The sequence below is a fragment of the Salminus brasiliensis genome, chromosome 12 (assembly GCF_030463535.1).
Source record: "Salminus brasiliensis chromosome 12, fSalBra1.hap2, whole genome shotgun sequence".
NCBI classification, from domain to species: Eukaryota; Metazoa; Chordata; class Actinopteri; order Characiformes; family Bryconidae; genus Salminus; species Salminus brasiliensis.
The window spans coordinates 37,208,399-37,227,911 of NC_132889.1; the positions used below are offsets into that span (position 1 = coordinate 37,208,399).

General features: G+C 39.6%; 1 protein-coding gene across 6 annotated transcripts in view; it reads right to left on the reverse strand.

Moving 5' to 3' along the window:
• Positions 1 to 16,344, reverse strand: part of mybpc2a (myosin binding protein Ca) — a 52,182-nt gene extending 35,838 nt beyond the window's left edge. For all 6 annotated transcript variants that reach the window (XM_072693576.1, XM_072693572.1, XM_072693573.1 and 3 more), the window contains exons 1-2: positions 16,282 to 16,344; positions 1,123 to 1,155 (exon numbers count right to left, since the gene is read on the reverse strand). In XM_072693576.1, coding sequence (XP_072549677.1) covers positions 1,123 to 1,155; positions 16,282 to 16,303 — 55 coding nt within the window. In that variant the 5' untranslated portion in view covers positions 16,304 to 16,344. The remainder of the gene's footprint in view (positions 1 to 1,122; positions 1,156 to 16,281) is intronic.
• Positions 16,345 to 19,513: the final 3,169 nt, after the last annotated feature.

A 19,513-nucleotide genomic window follows, 5' to 3' on the forward strand; every position in this document is an offset into this window, starting at 1 on the left:
GAACACATCCTCCATGCTGTGCTGGCTGGACTGTGGGGCGTCCAGGAGAAACCTGGAGGAACCGAGCTCTGTTCTTCCGACTAGCTCACCGACAAGATCTCACTACTTTCTTTCTTCAGAATGAGAAGCTCTTGTTTCTCCTTTTTACTGGATTTATGTTCAGCTGCTTTATCTGTTCTGGTGAGATCTGGAGCTTCTCCAGTAGAAACTCTCTCACTGCTGAGAGACATGATTTATAATAATGTAATTCGGGGCCAAAAACCTCTGCACAGAGCTGTACATAGATTCTGCACTGATACTGTGACACACATACACACTCTTTTACACAAAGAAGAAAAGGATATCTTCCAAGGATATCTTAGTTTCTACACTAATAACCTATAAGAAAATACAAAAAAACACCTACGCAAAACATTTCACATGGGATAATTAAAATATACATTTTAAAAATAGCACCATACTTTTAATTGCTATAATATAGCCTACACTACACAAAACACAGAAGTTCACATAGACTTAAAACTCTCTCCTCACTCTAACAAATACATTTACATTGTTTCTAGTGCACAACAGATTTTCAATTTTTGACAAAATGTGAATTCAGCAGATGTTCTTTACATTGTCTCTAAATTTCTTGATGAAAATGTCTTGAAATAAAATCATTTAAACAGATTTGTCCTTCTCTTGTAAAGCTGCTGATTTGGAGCTAAGAGGTTGTAACGTGGCAATAACAGTCTATTATGTTTACACTGTAAGTGTCTCGACATTATTTCAGTTATCACACTCACTGCTCCCGTGGCTTTCCATCTCCTCCAGTAATATTAAAGCAAACAGGAAAATGCATCAATAAACAGAAGATTAACCTGATACAGATGCACACTTATGAAAATATGTCACTGTTTCAGAAGAGGAGTAAGCGTTCAGTAAAATGCCTTGTCTTAAAAAGGAAGTGAATTAAATTAATGCATAATTCAGCAACACAGTCTCACCTCAACACGAAAAAGCAAAAGACAACAGAAAAAGTAAAGGTCAACAGATCAGAGACATCTCTCATCGTGCAGACAGAGTTAAAGCAAACAGCAGGATCAAGTTCACCACTGAATATCACATGCAGTAACTCACCAGCAGGGGGAGCTGCCTCTGCTTTCTTTGGATCTGCAGAAAGGTGAACAGAGACAGTATTAGAATAACAGTTCAGATGCTTTCTCTCCCTTGTGGAATAATGCAGGGACTCTGGGATTACTGACTGACCATAGCAGACATCCTGTAGAGGAGTGAACAATTAACACATTTCTATGAGTACAGCATGTCCAAATGTTTGTGGACACTCCTTCTAATGAATGTATTCAGCTACTTTAAGTTGCTCCCATTGCTGACACATGCACAAATGCACACAGAAACACACACAGCTTGTCAAGTCCCTGTACAGAAGTACTGCCAATAAAATAGGACTCTTATGAACCTGTTGGCACCATGCTGCCTAATGCCAGGTGTGGGCTAGTAGAGGGGTTTAAAGCCCCCCAGCATTGAGCTGTGGAGCAGTGGAGGAACTGTGTTCTGTGGAATGATGGATGGTGCCCCATCCAATACTTTTGGGATGAGTTGAGGATTTGGAGATAATGTGGGGCGGTGATCATCTGACACCCTGACTTCACTAATGCAGCTCTTGCAGCAATGCTATCTTACAAACAATCATTTCAGAAGGTATCTCAGAGTATTATTTGGACACTCTAACTCAAGGCATGGAGACCCGAACTTGCAGGAAGATGTAGAGTGTGTGTGTGTGTGTTTGTCTGTAGTGCCTAGCTTCATGTGCAGTAGTAGGTGTGAACATAGACTCCCATAGACTGATACCCAAAGCCAGTATCTCTCTCTGGACCTCCACTCCAGGGATATAAGACACTGCACTTGGCCTTGGCTTCTGGGGTCAGGTTGCGTGACCCTGTGGGTGTAGCCAGTGGTGACATACTGAAGGGCCAACACCTCTATTTTGGATAAGGTTTGCCTTTCAGGGTGTATTCTGCTAACGGGATCTTTAGCACTGCTGCGTTTGGTTCTCCCGCAGTCCTGAGGGGGTACGGAGAGTTACAGTCCCAGCGAGGCGTGAATACTTCCCCTCCTCCGGGCTTGCAGGACACTGGCGCTGTTCCCCCAACCGTAAAAGGAACTCAAATTGGGTCACTTACTGGAACACAAATTATACACTGCCTGTCCACTTTATTAGGAACCCTTATCTTGCACGCTTACATTACAGGCCAATTTATCATAAACACCTAGTTTATAGGTTAAAACAGAGGTGACCAGTGGGTGGAGGACGATTCTTAGTGGTGAAAGGTTAGTGATTCTTTGCTAAAACCAAAACTAAAGACATACCCAACCTAAAACCAACAAGTTATTGTCGTTGTTGGTTTTCTGGTATTTAATTAAGGCTTTCAAAGAAACATACTCTAAGTGGACTAAAGCGTTGCCACTACGATCTGAGGATCAGTGGTTCGACTCCTGAGAGAGCGGTGATTGACTAACTGGCCTTCCAAATTCGTTAGAAAATGAGGTAAAGTTGTAATAAACATACTAAAAAAAGAAACATACTAAAGATAAAAACTACAAAGTAATAAAGAATATATCTCAGTATATTCATCATGGAGAAAATCTTCTTCCATTACACCAAAACTGGGCTTACAATTACACACACACACAAACACACACACACACATGTGCAATTAAGTCTTTTGCAATTACCTGTAAATAATCTGTAAATAATATTGCTATTGCTTTTTACCTCTATTATTTATTTTGTGTATATAGTGGTCATTTATCTACGTTTTTGCATATGAGTGTCTTGCTATCCCTTTCTGCTGTGACACTGAGAATTTCCCCACTGTGGGACTAATAAAGGATTATCTTATCTTAAACAACAAATTAACTTAATAAAACTAGTCTGTAAGCTACAAACTGCATCTACGAATTTGTTCCAACAGAGAACCATTGGGCATGCAAGCCACTGATTTTTGCTCCACATTGTATGTCGCCACATTTGCAGTTGTTGGTGCCTTTTTGTCATTTTCAAAAGCTGTGTACGCCTCGTTATCTACAGGCTCAGTTGGGGATTTTACACATCAGCACCCACAAATGTCTAGTCAAGAGTGACTCTGTGATCAGAAGCTGACAGTTAAAGAAGGGCTAGAGATGGCTTACACTAGCTGTGCATCTCTACCTGTTCACCAGGCAGGTGGCGCTACAAAAATGGCGAATTTAACAAAGCTGAAGCAAAAATGTTTGTTGAGATAGTTGCGTCCGGTTTGCTTTAAGCATCCAGACAGCTCATATCATTTTTAGTCTTCTCTCTTGAGTCAGTGAAGCACAGTGTCAGCACCAGGACGACAGATCTCTCCACCACATCCACTCTCACAACACAAACACACGCGTGAAGGAGAGCATTAATCATCCAGAAAGGTCCACTTCTTACACACACACTGTTACAGTTTCCCCAAAACAGCTCCCCATCCTTCAGCACAATGAGAAATCCCCGGAGGCGTGTGTCTAAATTAGACTGACACTGCAGGCTGCAGACAATGTGACCGGACCATAAACTCCAGGCTCCTACTACTGGGCCTTCTCTGGTTGCAAAGTGTCAGCACCCTCATGATCAAGCAACTCCTGGTCTGTCTCAGACACTCCCTTTCTTTCTTCAGTGGTATTACACACATACATACACACGCACACGCACACATCCAATACTAAGTCAAAGACAGTCTCTGGAGTGAAATGAAACCACTTTAAAAATAACAACATTTAAAGAAACTGAATTAAAAAACAGTAAAGCCTCAAAGTCACTTTGCAGTTAAAGTGCTGAGGATGATATATACGTGTATCTAACCCCACTCTAACTGACAGAGAGAGTGAGATATCATGGCCACGGTCGTTTTTAGCTCAGTCACTTAGAATCATGAGGTGAGAGGGTCAAATATCAGGGGTTTATTTCATCAATATCACTTGAGGAAAGTGCAAACGAGCGCTCCGGCTCAGCGTCCGTCTGCTCTCAAAACGGTGCGCCCGTCTCTATAAATATCCTCATATGTGGGCGCAGGCAGTTTACACCAGGGACAGGGGGACATGTACTGCCACTTTTCTGAACTCAGCTTTTCTGCACTTATTGCCAAAGTTAGCTTGAGAGGGAAAGCTGTGCAGAACCTGCTCTCATTATTTAATGAGACTTAACTTAACTGACTGACAGAAGCACGTCTACAGTAAAGCTACACCACTGTTACATGAATCGGCGGGTTACACTACATTTAGTTATGTTACTCACACAGACTAAACTGACCCCCACATACACTCACAGGCGTACACCATTGCTATTGTTACATTATAACCATTTGTATGGATTGGCTACACCCATTTTATTGGTTATGCTACACAAACTTCCATGGTTATGCTACTCCAATGTCCATGTCTACCCTACACTGACTTCCATGGACTTCTGTGGTGGGTGGTGTGGCGCAACAGGTAACACTACTTCCTGCCAGTGAGCTACCACACTATGTGGAAGACCTGGGGTTCGATTCCTGGTCTAGGTGACAATGCTGTGTTACACCAATAAGAGTCCTTGGGCAAGACTCCTAACACTACACTGACCCACCTCTGTATTACGTGTAACCTTGTATGTCGCTCTGGATAAGAGCATCAGTAAATGCTGTAAATATAAATATAAATATAAATGGTCACGCTACACCAACCTCCAAGGTTATGCTACATCAACTTCCATGGTCATCCTAGTCATGAGCTCTTAAAAGACCACATACTAACTGCCGAATATGAAAATTATCAGACATTTGTATGAAATATGTAAGACTGTTGAGTAGAACAAGAAGAAAGGAGATGCCAGTCAAATTCATTCATAAAGAGGATATTATAACTGTATGCATGAACCTCATTAAAGGATAAATACTGAAATGGGATGACATGGCTAGCTGACTTCAGCTACCATTAACAGTAACACCAACGTCATAGTGCCCCCACACTTCTGAAACCAAAACCATACTCTGTCTGTCAGATCTCAGATCTCTACATAGGCCTACAATGTGTCAGTTTCAGCTTGGACACACTTTTGGAGGACAACTGCACCACTTGATTCCAGTCTTAATATTACAGCATTACTGTACTGCAGCGCGTCCTGATCACACGGCTATTTCCAGGATGGAAAACATAAATATTTATAAAATACAGAGCTAAAACCATATAGATATACAGAAGCAACTATAGAAACATCGAGCCGAAATCATTGGAGCTCTATAAAGCGATGGAAGGCTCCTCGCAACATTCAACAGTGGGTTTAGCCCGGGGCTTCCTACAGTTTCTTCAGATTTGCTGACAAAGTTCTTTCTCTCTACCCTCTCAGGAATGTTCATCTCTTGTTAATCTCTTGTGACATTTATTCCCCTCCCTCCCCCAGTGCTCCCTGCTCAGAGTGGGCTAGCTTCACCCACTCAGACACTTCAAAGCCTTCCCCAGCCGTCTCCAATACCAGCTCTCCCTAAAACACACGGGCGTTCATCATTCACCCTTTTTAAATGCGGAACTGATTTGACTTGAACGTGTCTTTAATTCAGAAAAATCAATCACAGTTCAATAACATAATTAAGTAAACAATTTTTGCCACTTTTCCTCCTCCTAACAGATGTAATTTCTAAAAGTTTCAGGACAGCTACACAGACCTATCAGACCTTTCGAGTATGAAGTATGTAATATAGATAAAAGTGTCAAAGTAGAGTACACTCCAAAATCTATAATGCAGACTTAGAGCTGGTCGTTTTTTAAGTGGGGTATTGATAGACACTATTGTCCCACAATGCATTGCAAAACAGAAAGAGCTGCTCACATCTGGAAAGAAATTTCAGTTGGTGGACAACAATTCAAGTGCAGCAATGACTTTCGTTGGTTAGTATTTTTAATATTTTGTATACTCTCGGCATTATTAAGACGAGTATACAGTATACACTGATCAGCCATAACATTAGTATTGAGTAGCACCCCCTTGTGTCACCACAACAGATCTGGCCATTTGAGGCATGAACTCCACAAGACCTCTGAAGGTGTCCTGTGGTTTCTGGACACCTTCAGATGTTCGCTTTAAGTTCTGTAAGTAATGAGCATCAGTGAGCCTTACATGCCCATGACCCTGTCTCCGATTCACCGGTTGTCCTTCCTTGTAGCTCTTTTGGTAGATATTGACCACTGCACACTGTGAACAACCCACAAGACCTGATGCCTGATGTTCTGGAGATGTTCTGACCCAGTCTGACTCGTCTAGAACATCACAGTTTGGTTCTTGTCAAAGTGTCTCCGATTCTTACGCTTGTCCATTTGTCCTGCTTCAACACCTCCATCACCTTCAAGAACTGACCGTTCACTTGATGCTTAAATTATCCACCTCTTGACAGGAGCCATTAGAAGATAATCAATGTTTTTCACTTCACATGTCAGTGGTGATAATGTTATGACTGATCAGTGTATATCTTATAGTGCAATTGGGTTGCAGACAGGGTTTTTACAGGCTGAATAAGGATGCATTGATTGACAGTTTGACAGTTTTAATTAAATTAAAAAAGTTGTGTAACTCATTACAAAACTATACAGACCGATCAGGAACACCTATGTAAAGCTCTACTTTGGAAACAAAGCTAAGGGCTATGCATTTTCACTCCTTGTTGAGATGTCAGCTCTCAGTAGGACTCAAACATTTCAGGTGTTTGAACCAACTCTGGACCAAAATAGTTCCAATCTGTGCTTTTAGCAACAGTTTATCAACTGCGAAAACCTCTTCATATCAAAAACTTTGATGAGGATGAAGCCGGGTGTTGAAGGCAGCTGCTTTATCATAAATAATGTTGCAGGTATTTTTACTTACTTATTGTAAAAGAGTTTAAAGACCCAAATGGTTGACAGGTGATATAAGTGGTGAAAGCATCTGTCTGCTTTTCTGAATGTGTTAACTAGTATAAGGGGCCTCTGGAGTGTTCAGCTCGTCTGTCTGCCTGCCTGCCTGCTGCACAGCATGTGTTAATGTTTGACAAGTGCCTGTTGCACGCCATCATGTGTGTGTGAGCTCATGGTCTTCCTGGACCTGCCACATACAGCCTCACACATACTCAAGTGCACACAAACAACAGGAAAGCCTGACAGTGTGTTAAAAGGGTGATGATACTGAGGTTCATCTTTGTCACAGAGTTTTGATTCTGTAAGATATTTAGGATTGTTGATTTGGTATTCTATGATTGGTGATTTGTGGGCTGCTGCACATGCAAAAGGTTATATCTACCATTTAAATGAAAAAAATGAAAATGATGTTGTGAAGAACTGACAGTTGACGTTGAGTGAAGTGGTGTGGACGACACAGCAAAATAGATTAGATTTAATTCTATGTTTTTATCATTGAGAAAGTACATGTTAATGAAATGTAGTAAGTATTTGAAAGTAAAACTTAAGATAAGATAAGATAATCAGGATAAAGGATAAATAAAGGATTATCTTATCTTATCTTATCTTAAGTTTAACTGAAAAACTGCAATGATGTACATCTGCTTCATTAACCAAGCCAGTGTAGACTATAAACTGGGATATAAAGAATGTATAATAACAAAAAGTTTCATTACTGCTTTTATCACCTCAAAGCATCTGCATCGAATTAACCATCAATAACTGCTAATGTCTGATTATACTGTCCTATCACCTAGATGTAGTGTAGACTACCATAAAAACAGCTGTTCCTTAAAACCTGCAGAAATTAAAGTCAACTTTTTTATTGCATATTTCTATTTTGGCATATAATTAAAAAAATAATGTGTTTTACAAAGATATATATTTTTGTAATAAAAAAAAAAAAAAAAAAAAAAAAAAAAAAATATATATATATATATATATATATATATATATATATATATATTTTTTTTTTTTTTTTTTTTTTTTATTATTATTACATCCCAGAATAAAGAAAATAATATATTTATTTGCTATTTTAATGTAGTAAATTTATATGCTGACAATATGCAATTGCATGTTATGTAATGTTTTTGAATTTGACAAAAATTATTGCCATCTTGTTTTTAAGAACAGAAAAATAATTCATGTTATTATTCATCATGTTTATGTCATTTTTACACATTAAAACAAATGGAAAATCTGCCAATATAGAGTATAAACTGAATGTATATTTAATTACTTACATAACTGTTTAATTGCGTTTCAATTTTATAGCAAAACCACAACTGCACAATTTAAGTAATATCTGCTAAGGTACAGATGGGACACCAGCACCATCAGTTCACCCTCAATCAAAAAGACTTTTTTTTTTTTACATATCCAAGTTTTGGATATCACAAAGGATAGTTTTTGTCAATTCAGCAGCAAGTCTCGGTCCAGCTCAGCTATTTTTAATCCCTTTGCGTGTGACTAATAAAACATCCATGCCTGTGGTAAGATCTGGCTGGAATCCGAGGCACTGAGGGCTGCGCTCCAGCTGATGCAGTTTCACTGCTTAATGATGACAACAGTTATACGAACACATAAACTGATCCTCACGCTATTACTCACTTTCCTCCAGTGCACCGACCACTACAACATACCGTAAATCAGCATTCGTACAGATATCATAACATTCAGATCATAAATATACATGTATATCCCTTCTCAAAAGTGAAACGAGTAGACTGGGGTTTAAAATAAGGTCATATTTGTGGTTTAACACTGCAGATATTAATTTACTGTATTTTATGGCGTTTATACAGCACTTACTGAGAAAGTATGTCTATATTTGTAGTGTGTCTATATTTGCAGTGTCTACGTGTGTAATCTATAGTGTGTTACATCAGGTTTAGTTTACTGGGACTGCAGTACTGGAGTCCATTTTAATGAAAGACAATATCAGTATTCAAACTATGACCAGAAATGGCACAGGAATGGGAACAAGTCTCTCATGATTGCACAAATTTTAGATATAGTCGATTTGCTCTGGTCTGAATCAGTTAACGAGTTAATAAGCTTCAGTAAACTTGACGTGTTTTCCCTTGGTTTGGTTTAACATGGAGTAACGGCAGAGATGGCATCTGTTCATAGCTGCAGTAATTATCGGGGCAGTAGACCAGGTTAACACCTGGGGTACAGGAGCTGTTTAGCTCAGACTTATGGAATACACCTGATAGTTTAGTCAGAATGAGGTCAGATCACATTCTCATCAGTTTGTCTGGGACCGGACCGTGACGACCGAAAAGTTACAAATTACATGCAATTTACATTTTTTGTTGGTCTGATCGTCTCATTCTAAAGTGACGCATTTTAGCATCAGGGCAATAATAATAATAATAATAATAATTAATAAATAATTACATTATCAGCTGCAATCAACATGCATATTGATTAACAAGTTATTTTAAAAAATGCATTATTACAATATAGATAGTTAAGGTATTGAATATATTATTTATTGCACAACCACAAAATTGTGCAACAAAATTATTAAGATTCGTATTTTTTTTCATTTAATTGAATAAAATAAAATGGGTTCAATAAGGGCTTTGATGTATGGAAAAGTGAGTAATTTCACTATGTATTCCTCCTGATCGTGTGGGATTTAGAGTTATTACCATTTACAATATGTACAAAATTGTAATTGGATTAATAATTATTAATACGTATTTAGACTGCTGAGTGCCGTTAGGAAATACATGACCTAGGTCCCTCCTTTTCTTTTTAATAGCTCCTTCATACATGCTTGTCCAACATTCTTTTTGTGATCCACTGTTGTGATCTACTACCCTGAGATGAGATCCATTTCCCTGCATCCCAACTCATAAAAAGTCTCAAATCTGCATCAGCAGCATCTACACATGCCATAAACCCGTATCTGCCTTCTGCAATCCCCAGCAGTGCATCCAACAACAAGATATACAAAACTAAAATCCGCTTTCTGAAATATCACACGATGCAATAACAAGACCATAAAGATGTAGCTGGAGCTGGTGGGCAAATTCCAAACTAGACTCAAGAAGTGGCCCATCTGTCTGTAATTCATCACAGGCAGATGCATGCCAGCAGGGCCTCTGGGATGGCAAAGCCATGAGGTAATGGCACCCTGGAAAAGTGGCTGTAAGACTGAGATGCTCGCCTTTTCACAGTATGTGTGGGTGAGTGAAAGGGAAGAAGTAGAGGTCATAGAGGTTGTTTTGAAAAAGCCAACGGGTTTCAATATTCTAGCGTTTTATTCCAACCATGCAACACGCTGTTCCCGGGGTGTGTACGTGAAGATCTGTTTCCATGCTGAGTAGTGAGAAAAGCAGGTTAGCATGTCCTAGCCTGACATGCTTCAAAACACTGGCCTTTTGGACACAGAGTTGAGAGGCTAGGCTTTCAGCAGCTCCCTAACACTCAGATCTGTTTATAACGAGGGGTCTTAACACAACTGGTCAGAGAGAGGCACTCAGATGCTATGGTCTTTTAGGGTCACACATTGTAAAAACGAAATTCCCATTGAATTATTTTTTCATTATTTTCTGGAAGTTTCTGTCAACTGGGTGATGCTTGTCTTGTTCGCCTGTGTGAGTCCCACACTCCAAATAAATTATCACAGTATGACACTGGACGATGTGGACAGTCCAGTCAAGCTGAACTCCACTAATATCCTATGATCAGTAAAACGACAGGGAAACTAAAACGAGTCAATATGTCAACACTGTAGCGTTTTTTCCCTTAGAGCCGTCTCTGATTCCTGACCATGAACACAAAGATCTTCTTTGTTTAGAGGTTGCGTTTGTCCAGTGTGGGCATTATGCACACGCATAGCTTGTTGCGTACCTGTGGAGAAGTACTGCCAGTAGAATAGGAGATAGATAAACATGAACCTAATGCCAGTTTTGGGCTAGAGCGTTATAAATCCCCTAGTATTGAGCTGTGGAGCAGTGGAAGAACTGTGTTCTCTGGAATTATGGTGCTCTTTCCAATACATTTGGGATGAGTTGGGGAGCTGGGGATGAGGTGGGGTGGTGATCAAGCAGGGTAAACTCTTTGTGATACCCTGGATTTCAGAAAACACAGTGTATAGTGTATGTGGTGCTGCTCACATCGCTCCCTGATGTGCAATTGTAAACCTATAAGCACTCAGAATTCGGCTCGTAATGATTTGCTGAGGATAATTGTGTGTAATGGTGTGTATTCACAATGTCAAGTAGTTCTGTAATGACCTCCCAAGAGTTTATCGGTCACTACCTGTGTTAGCTGTCTTAAGGAGGTGCAGAGCAGGTGGATATACACTACACGGACAAAGGTATTGGGACACCAGTTCATTCACTGTTTCTTCCAAAATCAAAGGTATTTAAAAGATTTAAAACTACCAGTTTGGTACATTGCTGTGAGGATTTGATTGCATTCACCAATAAGATTATTAAGTTTATTATATGGTCAGGAAGTACTCAATGCCAAAAGTACTCGATGGAGCTCCACCACACATCATGCCAGAGAACATTGTTCTTCCACTGCTCCACAGCTCAATACTGGGGGACTTTAAACCCCTTTAGCCCACCCCTGGAATTAGGCAGCATGGTGCCAATAGGTTCATGTTTATCTGCTACAGAAAGTCCTATTCTATTGACAGTAATTCTCTACAGAGACTAGACAAGAAGTGTGTGTATTTGCACATCTGTGTCAGCAATTGGTGCAACTTAAAATAGCTGAATGCATGAATTAGAAGGGGTGTCCACAAACATTTGGGCATATAGTGTAGGTCTGGAGATACAGCAGAAGATGTGTGATGTTGGAAGAGAGATTACAGTGAGCTGGGCCAATATTTCTCCCTCATTCCACTGAAATGCCTGCAGAAAAGCGACAAAGCTTGTGATCAAAATTGCATTATCAAGAGGTTGTACCCCAGTTCGAAGAGCCACAACAGTGCTACAATAACAGCAGGCGTACCTTTTATTACAGTGTATCCTCAACCTTGCTTACAGTTTTCTTTAAAACTTAATTTACATGTATTTAATTATCTGTAGTTTACTTTTCTAGGTCAGATAATGTGACTGCTAAGCTTGCTGGCGATTCTAACATCAATGTAAAGTTTGTTGGTGTGATTTTCCCTGAGGAAGATTTACACCGAAACACATTGGGGTGTCTTTCTTAACTGTCATCCATAGAGCCCCTTCATTAGACATGTGATATTCTTCATTAGTACCACTATCTACATCTGAGCTCTTCCTCAAAGACCACTGCACTATTCCTGACACTGTTTATGAAGGAACCGTGCTCTTACACATCTAGATGGACTTTATCTGTAAATCTCAGGCCACCGCTCATCCTCATTGCTGGGGGAAATCTGAGCCCTGTGACCTGGAGGGAAAGAAGCTTTATGAGGCAGGAGGCTAAAACAGAGGGGTAGTTAGTCTTGGTGAAGGAGGGGTGAAGACGGGACATGATCGAGAGGAAGAGGGCAGGAAAGGGGAAGGAGCAAGTGCGAGTGTTGAGATTCCAAGCAGCACTGCGGCAGTGATCTGATATTGGTGATATCATGCCGCCGGACTCTGCAAAACAGAGTCAGATGTGGGTCGCAGGGCTGGACGAATAGGAAAAAGTGATTAGGAGAAGTTAAAGGAGAGCCATCAGACAGCTGCTAAAATAAGAGGCACACCCAACACACCTCCAAATAAAGCTTTCACAGCTTCTACTGACACACTTAGAGCTTGAGACAAAAGCAGCTCCTGTAAAAAAGCACTATATGTCCAAATGTTTGTGGACACTAATGCATCGAATGCATGCAGCTGCTTTAAGTTGCACCCACTGCTGACACTGAGATGTGCAAATGTGCTAACACAGCATGTCTAGTCCTTGTAATGGAGTACTGCCAATATAATAGGACATGAACTTATTGGCACCATGTTGCCTAATTCCAGGCCTGGACTAGAGGGGCCTTGAGCTGTGAAGCAGTGGACAAACTGTGTTCTCTGGATTGTTGGATGGTGGAGCTCAATCCAGTACTTTTGTGATTTGGAATTGGGGATGATGTGGTGACAGGGTGGTGATCATCCAACATCCGGCCCAACCTAACACTCTTGTCATTGATTGCAATCAAATGCTCACAGCAATGTTCCTTCAAAATCTAGCCTTTCCTGGACAGTAAAGACAGTTACTCAACACAGGCAGGATAAAGTCTTTTTAATACTCTTGATTTCGAAAGAAATAATTAATGAATTAATTTAAGAACATGCTAACATGCATCCCTCTGTTAAAAATGCATAGATCCAGAGCATAGAGTTCTTATTTACATATTCATATTAACATGACAATTACAGATCCAATTTCTATTCCACATCATAATATTTTTCTAACATTAATCTCTGCTTTAGGTGGTTACATAATGTATGTCTGTGAGATGTCAGACTCACTGATATTACTATTATGTTAGTTTTCCAATATTGTGTACCCACTACTTATTTCTGTATTTCATGCTTTTGCTGTTATTTGTTTTACCATTCAGTGTCACCCAGAGAAGATGGTCTGTTGCCATTGGCTTGCTCACTTGGGCTCAGAAAAAGACCTCTGTAAATCTGCTTTGCGACAATATCTTTCGTTAAAAGCGCTACATAAATAAATACGCTTGAACTTCAACTACAACAACCGAGGTATCTGTCACACTGTACTAAAATCAGGCATCGTCTGAGCAAGAGGTGAGTGTAAAAAGAGATGGATGATTAGATGTTAGGTAACGCTTCCTACACCTCGCTCATCTCCTTGCCTCACTCTTTTATTTTTTCGTTCTCAGCTTTCACGCAGCCGTTTAATTTACAGAGACGTGACTTCACTGCTGAAAAGCAAGAGGGCTGTATTTCAGAGCCTCCGACAGGCAGGCAGTAAATATCTCTGACATTAATGGCAGAGATTTGTAAACATTTGGCGTACTGATGATTCGATCGCAAGGCTCTGTAAAATATGAGGAAACAGCAAGAATGTGGTGTATTATTAGAGTGTGGACTGGTGATGAAAGTAGAACAACACTGGCAAGGTCTCTATTTTCTCACCTGCTGTAGCACACTCAGTCTCGCTGTCCAATCTGATATGTGCAAATAATTGACCATAGAAAACGACACACATTCAAAACACTAAACTGAAATGCTAACGGATCAATGCCATGTTTTTTTCTAGGGGCAGCAGGTCACACATTTGCCTCGGGCCAATAACTGAAATTATCCAACATTATAAACAGCCGATATTATGGAAATTATATAAATTATGTTTACTTTCAACATGACACATGCTTTGTCGGATCTTTTATGTAAACCATTCCCCGAAGGTTCCTAACCCTGGTCCTGGAGGACACCCTACTCTGGACCAAGAGAGTGAAATTGATGAGCTTGTCGATAAAAATGGCCAATATATTGGTTTAGAACCAAACTGAGGTAAAGAAGCTGTGGCAGTGAATAGTGCTGATGCTGTTTGTACAAAATACAGTTAATATGATTATTCTGTAATGCTAAAAGTAAGTCCAGTTGGTAAATACATGGTAATTACATAATCACCAGGGAGAATGTGAGCTCTGTGTGAAAATGATAGTTTCTACACACTAATTATTTGTCTAAATCTGCAACAGCATTCAATCTGTTCACACACTGAAAGTCTACAGCGATGAGACACAGCATAAACACAAGTTTGTCACTGTCAGTGATTCACAGTTTGAGATTTTCTGTGTAAATTGATGATTATGCATATTTACTTGCAACTTTATCCAGCTGTTATGTCTATATTAGTTCTATGTAAATATTTTGGTTTTGAGACCCCACATGATTTCCACAAGACGAGTACAATGAGACAGGTGTTAAAGATGTCTGCTTCAATTCAAGGACTCAAGTGTCAAGTGTCTTATAGCAGTGACTGAGAACCCCTGAACACCACTTGTCTAAACTGAGAACCACTTGTCTAAACATAGACATCAAATCTGGTTATCAATTCACAACGGTTTCCTACATTAGGTTGCTTCCAATGTGAGAATGTGAAGTTCAGAAGGACTGACACATAATCCGGCTGTAAGCTGACCTTAAAGTTAAAACTGAATCATCTTTCAGTGCCTCGCACACCTCCCAGAGCTAATGTAGTTACAGCAGCTCATTTGCATAAACCTGTCATACGCCTCAACTGCTACTGCACGATGACTAGAGATAACTCAGGGTGTAAATCCTAAACAGTACAAACACAAAAGAGAAAAAAAGATGTGGATATCTATCAAATACATGGACAAAAAATTCTGTCACTCTCTCAGGATGTGCACATGTTGGCTGGGTTTGGGCTATCACAGAAGAGGCATTAAATTATATTGCAAATCAGATTTTACACTACTATATTTATTACATTACTTTTTCTTGTGTGTTTATTTAATGTCATTGACACTGTTAGTGTCAAATATTATAATGCTATAGTAAAAAAGGAAATTCTAAAAGGCTATTTTTATGACTTTGGACATACAGGGCTTCTTCTAGGACACAGTAGCTTGTATCTGTTATTGCAAAATGTGTCATCTGTGAGCTATAGCTGGTGGTGCTGTAGCGGGGTAGACTCTTTCCACTGGATCAGCACCTTAGCTGATTAGTTTTACCCTCTGCTGGCTTGTGTATCCTTAAACAAAAGGAGTACTGCTACCTCTGCTGCTGTTGTGGCTGATACAGCGAATAAAGCAATGAAATAAACTTTGGCTCTGTAATACAACTGTATTGAACAAAAGACTTACAGGCCTTTAAATATTACCCTACTGCTGGAGATGCCTGTAAGGAATCCTGTAGAAGGAATGCCTGTAAGCTGGGCTTGGAGTGGACTATCGGTCTTTGTGTTCTTGAGAGTTTGTGAATGGTAACATGTCAAAAACGGTCTTGCCAGGAGTCCAAATCTATTCTTTATGTTATTGATATTGAGAAACACCTCTAGTTTATTAGCTTGTCTAATCAGTCCACCATTAAAATAAATCTGATGAACTGCTGGTGAAACTGAACACCTTCATACAGCGTCTGGAGTTTTTTCAATTTTCATGACTTTTGCACATAACTGTACATCACCGTATTCATCCCTCAGTCTAATACGTAATGGCAATAATGAGATCAACCTCATTCTTAACTGGTGCCTAAATTTTAATCCAGTAGATATTAATATTTCATTATGTTGAGCTGTCAGTGCAGGTAAAAGAATATCACATATACTCACCGATTTACCTTTATAATAACAGAAACTTTCACAGAAGTAATTGAGAATAGGTGACCTTACCTGCCTTCTTTGGTTTAGGCATGTTTGCGGTTCATATAGCGGTCACTGTCTCGTCTCCTTCTCCTTCAGTGGCTCTGTCCACTTTTCATTCTCCATCCCTTTTTATTCCCCTCCCTCCCTCACCCTTCACGTCCTCCCTTTCGTAAGAGCGACAGAGGAGGGTGGGTGAGGAGAGAAAGGGATGAGGGAGGGCGAGTGAAAGAACGAGTGTCACTTGAGATCTTGAGGAAATCCAAGTTGTCTAGGGAAAGAGGAGCAAGAGACGAAAGAGGGGTTGGTTGGTTGGTGGAGGTGGTATAAAAAGCAGTGGAGACCATGACCCTGCAGTGAATCTGTTAATTAGTTGTCTCATTAGGACAAGAACAAAGTCATTAGTCGACCGACTCGTTGGACGCTGATTGATGCATTGACAGGCTTGTAAAGAGCAACTTAATTTATAACAGCTGTGAACCTACGGCTGTTTATCAGCGTCTCTCCACAACAAGAGAAACTAAATTAACAGGTCCTCGTTCAGGATCACATTTCACATTACACTAATTAGGTCTCACAGATTTTTCCCACAAGGCCTTTTATCACTGAAGCAATTACCAACAGTAGCCTTAATATAATAGAGTCTGAAACGCTTAATAGGGTGAAGGTCTGAGTGAAAGGCCTAAAAATGAATGATGATTGTTTTGAAACATAAACCCACACAAAAGTCATAAGAGGACACTTAAAGCGGATTGTTTTCAGCTGGCTTAATAATCTAGGCTCAAAATAATGACTAATAAGTGTAACAGCAGCGACCGTTCTATAGACCGTGGTGGTGAAACCACTGTAAAAGACATGGTGTGGTGAGTTTTACTGGCACCATTCTTTATAATTAGCACATCTGGAAATTAGGAAATCTGCTGAGGTGCTACTACACTGATGCCCTACGCGATGACGTCAAAACTCCCTGTAGACTTACTTAGCTGAAGAACATAAAAAAAGGTTTTTAAAATGTTGAATAATAAAATATAACAAAAATTCAACTTCTACATTTGAACTCAACTGTGGCAGTGAACACACCCAGCACCCAGTGAGCGATTAGGGGTTAGGTGCCTTGCCAGGGTTCATACACTTTAACCAATTTCAAATTCAAGGACTTTCCATGGCTTTTCAGGTACCAAAGGACCAAAAATGTTCCCGTAATTCGTTTTGGGGAATGTTTAGTACACGCTAGCAGCTGAAAGACCAGCTGAAATGTCCAGGCTAGCTAGTGTGGGCAGTGGTGGATCAGTGGTTAGAGCGCCGGGATGTTGATAACAGGGTTGTGGGTTCGATTCCCGGGGCTCGGCAGGCTGCCACTGTTGGGCCCTTGAGCAAGGCCCTTTACCCTCTCTGCTCCCCGGGCGCTGGAGTTGGCTGCCCACCGCTCTGGGTGTGTGTGTGTACTCACTGCCCCTAACACATGTGTGTGTGTGAGTGTGTGTTCACTACCAGATGGGTTAAATGCAGAGGACACATTTCGCTGTACAGTGACAAATACGTGCACCTTTACCTTTAGTTACCAACATAATGCAAGTTCATGAGCCCACGGTCATATGAAATACGGGCAGCGATTGGTCAAGTGAAAAAATATGCTACTGTAAAATAAATAAAATTACATTAAATGACGGCCGAGGCTTATTACAATATTTTTCAGTACTTTTCAATGTTATTTATTTATATTAAGTACTGGATTTCAGCATGTTATTTTCCGTTGTTATTTTCCATGATTTTCCTGGTTTTCCAGGAACGTACGAACCCTGCTTGCGTAGAGGCGCCTCATCAATGGGTTTTTCGAAATGGGAATTGAACAAGCAACCTTCCAGACCTAGTCCCTATTCAACCCCATGACAAATGTAGCTAGCTAGCTAACCCCTGTGCAAATGAAGCTCTCTTCAGAAGCTAGCTAAATACTAGCTGTTGGGTGGGTTCAGGCATTAAAAGCTACAGCGGTTGTAGGCTTCATTTTTACCAGTTAGCCACTTTTCACTGATAATGTTTATTCAATGTATCTATTTTAATGTTATGTGGCGTTTTTACGAGCATAAGCACTGAGATAATGCTAAGATACATGGTTTTAGGTTCTGGTTTTTTTGTGCAGTAATGAATGTGGGCACCTTTTTTGGACTGACAGCACAGCAGCTAGTGATCGAAAAGCGATTCAAAATTCAAACAGTGGCGCGCTGTTCGTGACTGGCGGGAAAATGATAAATCAACAGGCTTAACTGTGAATAGCCTTTATTTCTAACAACTGAGTTTATTATGATCAGGAAAACACATCAAAACTGACATACACGAATAACAGGCGTTTAAACTTTATTATTAATTAATTTTACATTAATTATAAACATTAATATTTGGTTAAAGAGTGAAGAGTCGATAACAGCATATGAGGTTATGCTATGGTGGCTAGGATAAGGGGCAAAGGGCATGTGGAAACGGGAAATTTGGGATTATTTTATGGATCATCTCACTTCTCACTAACAGCATGATTATGAAACTAGAACTAAGAGATGTTTGTATTCCTTATTATTTCACTTTATGATGTTTGTGTGATTTGTATCTGTATGTGAATATCTACCATATGAGCTCTTGTTTAATGTGTTTAAATAAAAATGAATTACAAAAAAAGAGTCAATAACATTTCAATTAAATAGAAATATCTCTCTCTCTCTCTCTCTCTCTCTATATATATATATATATATATATATATATATATATCAATAAAACAAACAAACAAACAATAAAGAAGTAAATGTAAGTGCAATGCAGTTACTCCAAATAAAGCATTAATTCCAGTTCTCAGGAGCAGACCAGCTAGGTTCGTAATAAAAAGTAAAAAAAAATAATAATAATTTAATTAAATTTAATATGACAAGCATTTAATTGTTACTATTAATTATATATATATAATTTAAATTCTTGGTCGCCTTCCTAATTCAGATGGAATAAAAAATATTACTTAAGCACATTCAAGGTAGACACATATCTACTCATGATCAGTTTCTGTTCAGGGGTCTGAGTTTAGATGTTAAGTGCGAAAAGCTCATTCTTTCTAATAACCAATAAGGTTTGCATGACTGTAAAATGACCAGGTACGTTTATCTGCCTCAGTCTTTAACACCGTTCTTCATCATCCACAGCAGTGTTCCTCTGCCCTGGTCCTGGAGGATTTGGTGGACCCCCTGCTTTAACTCTGCAGCTCTGAAAAGGCTTGATAATG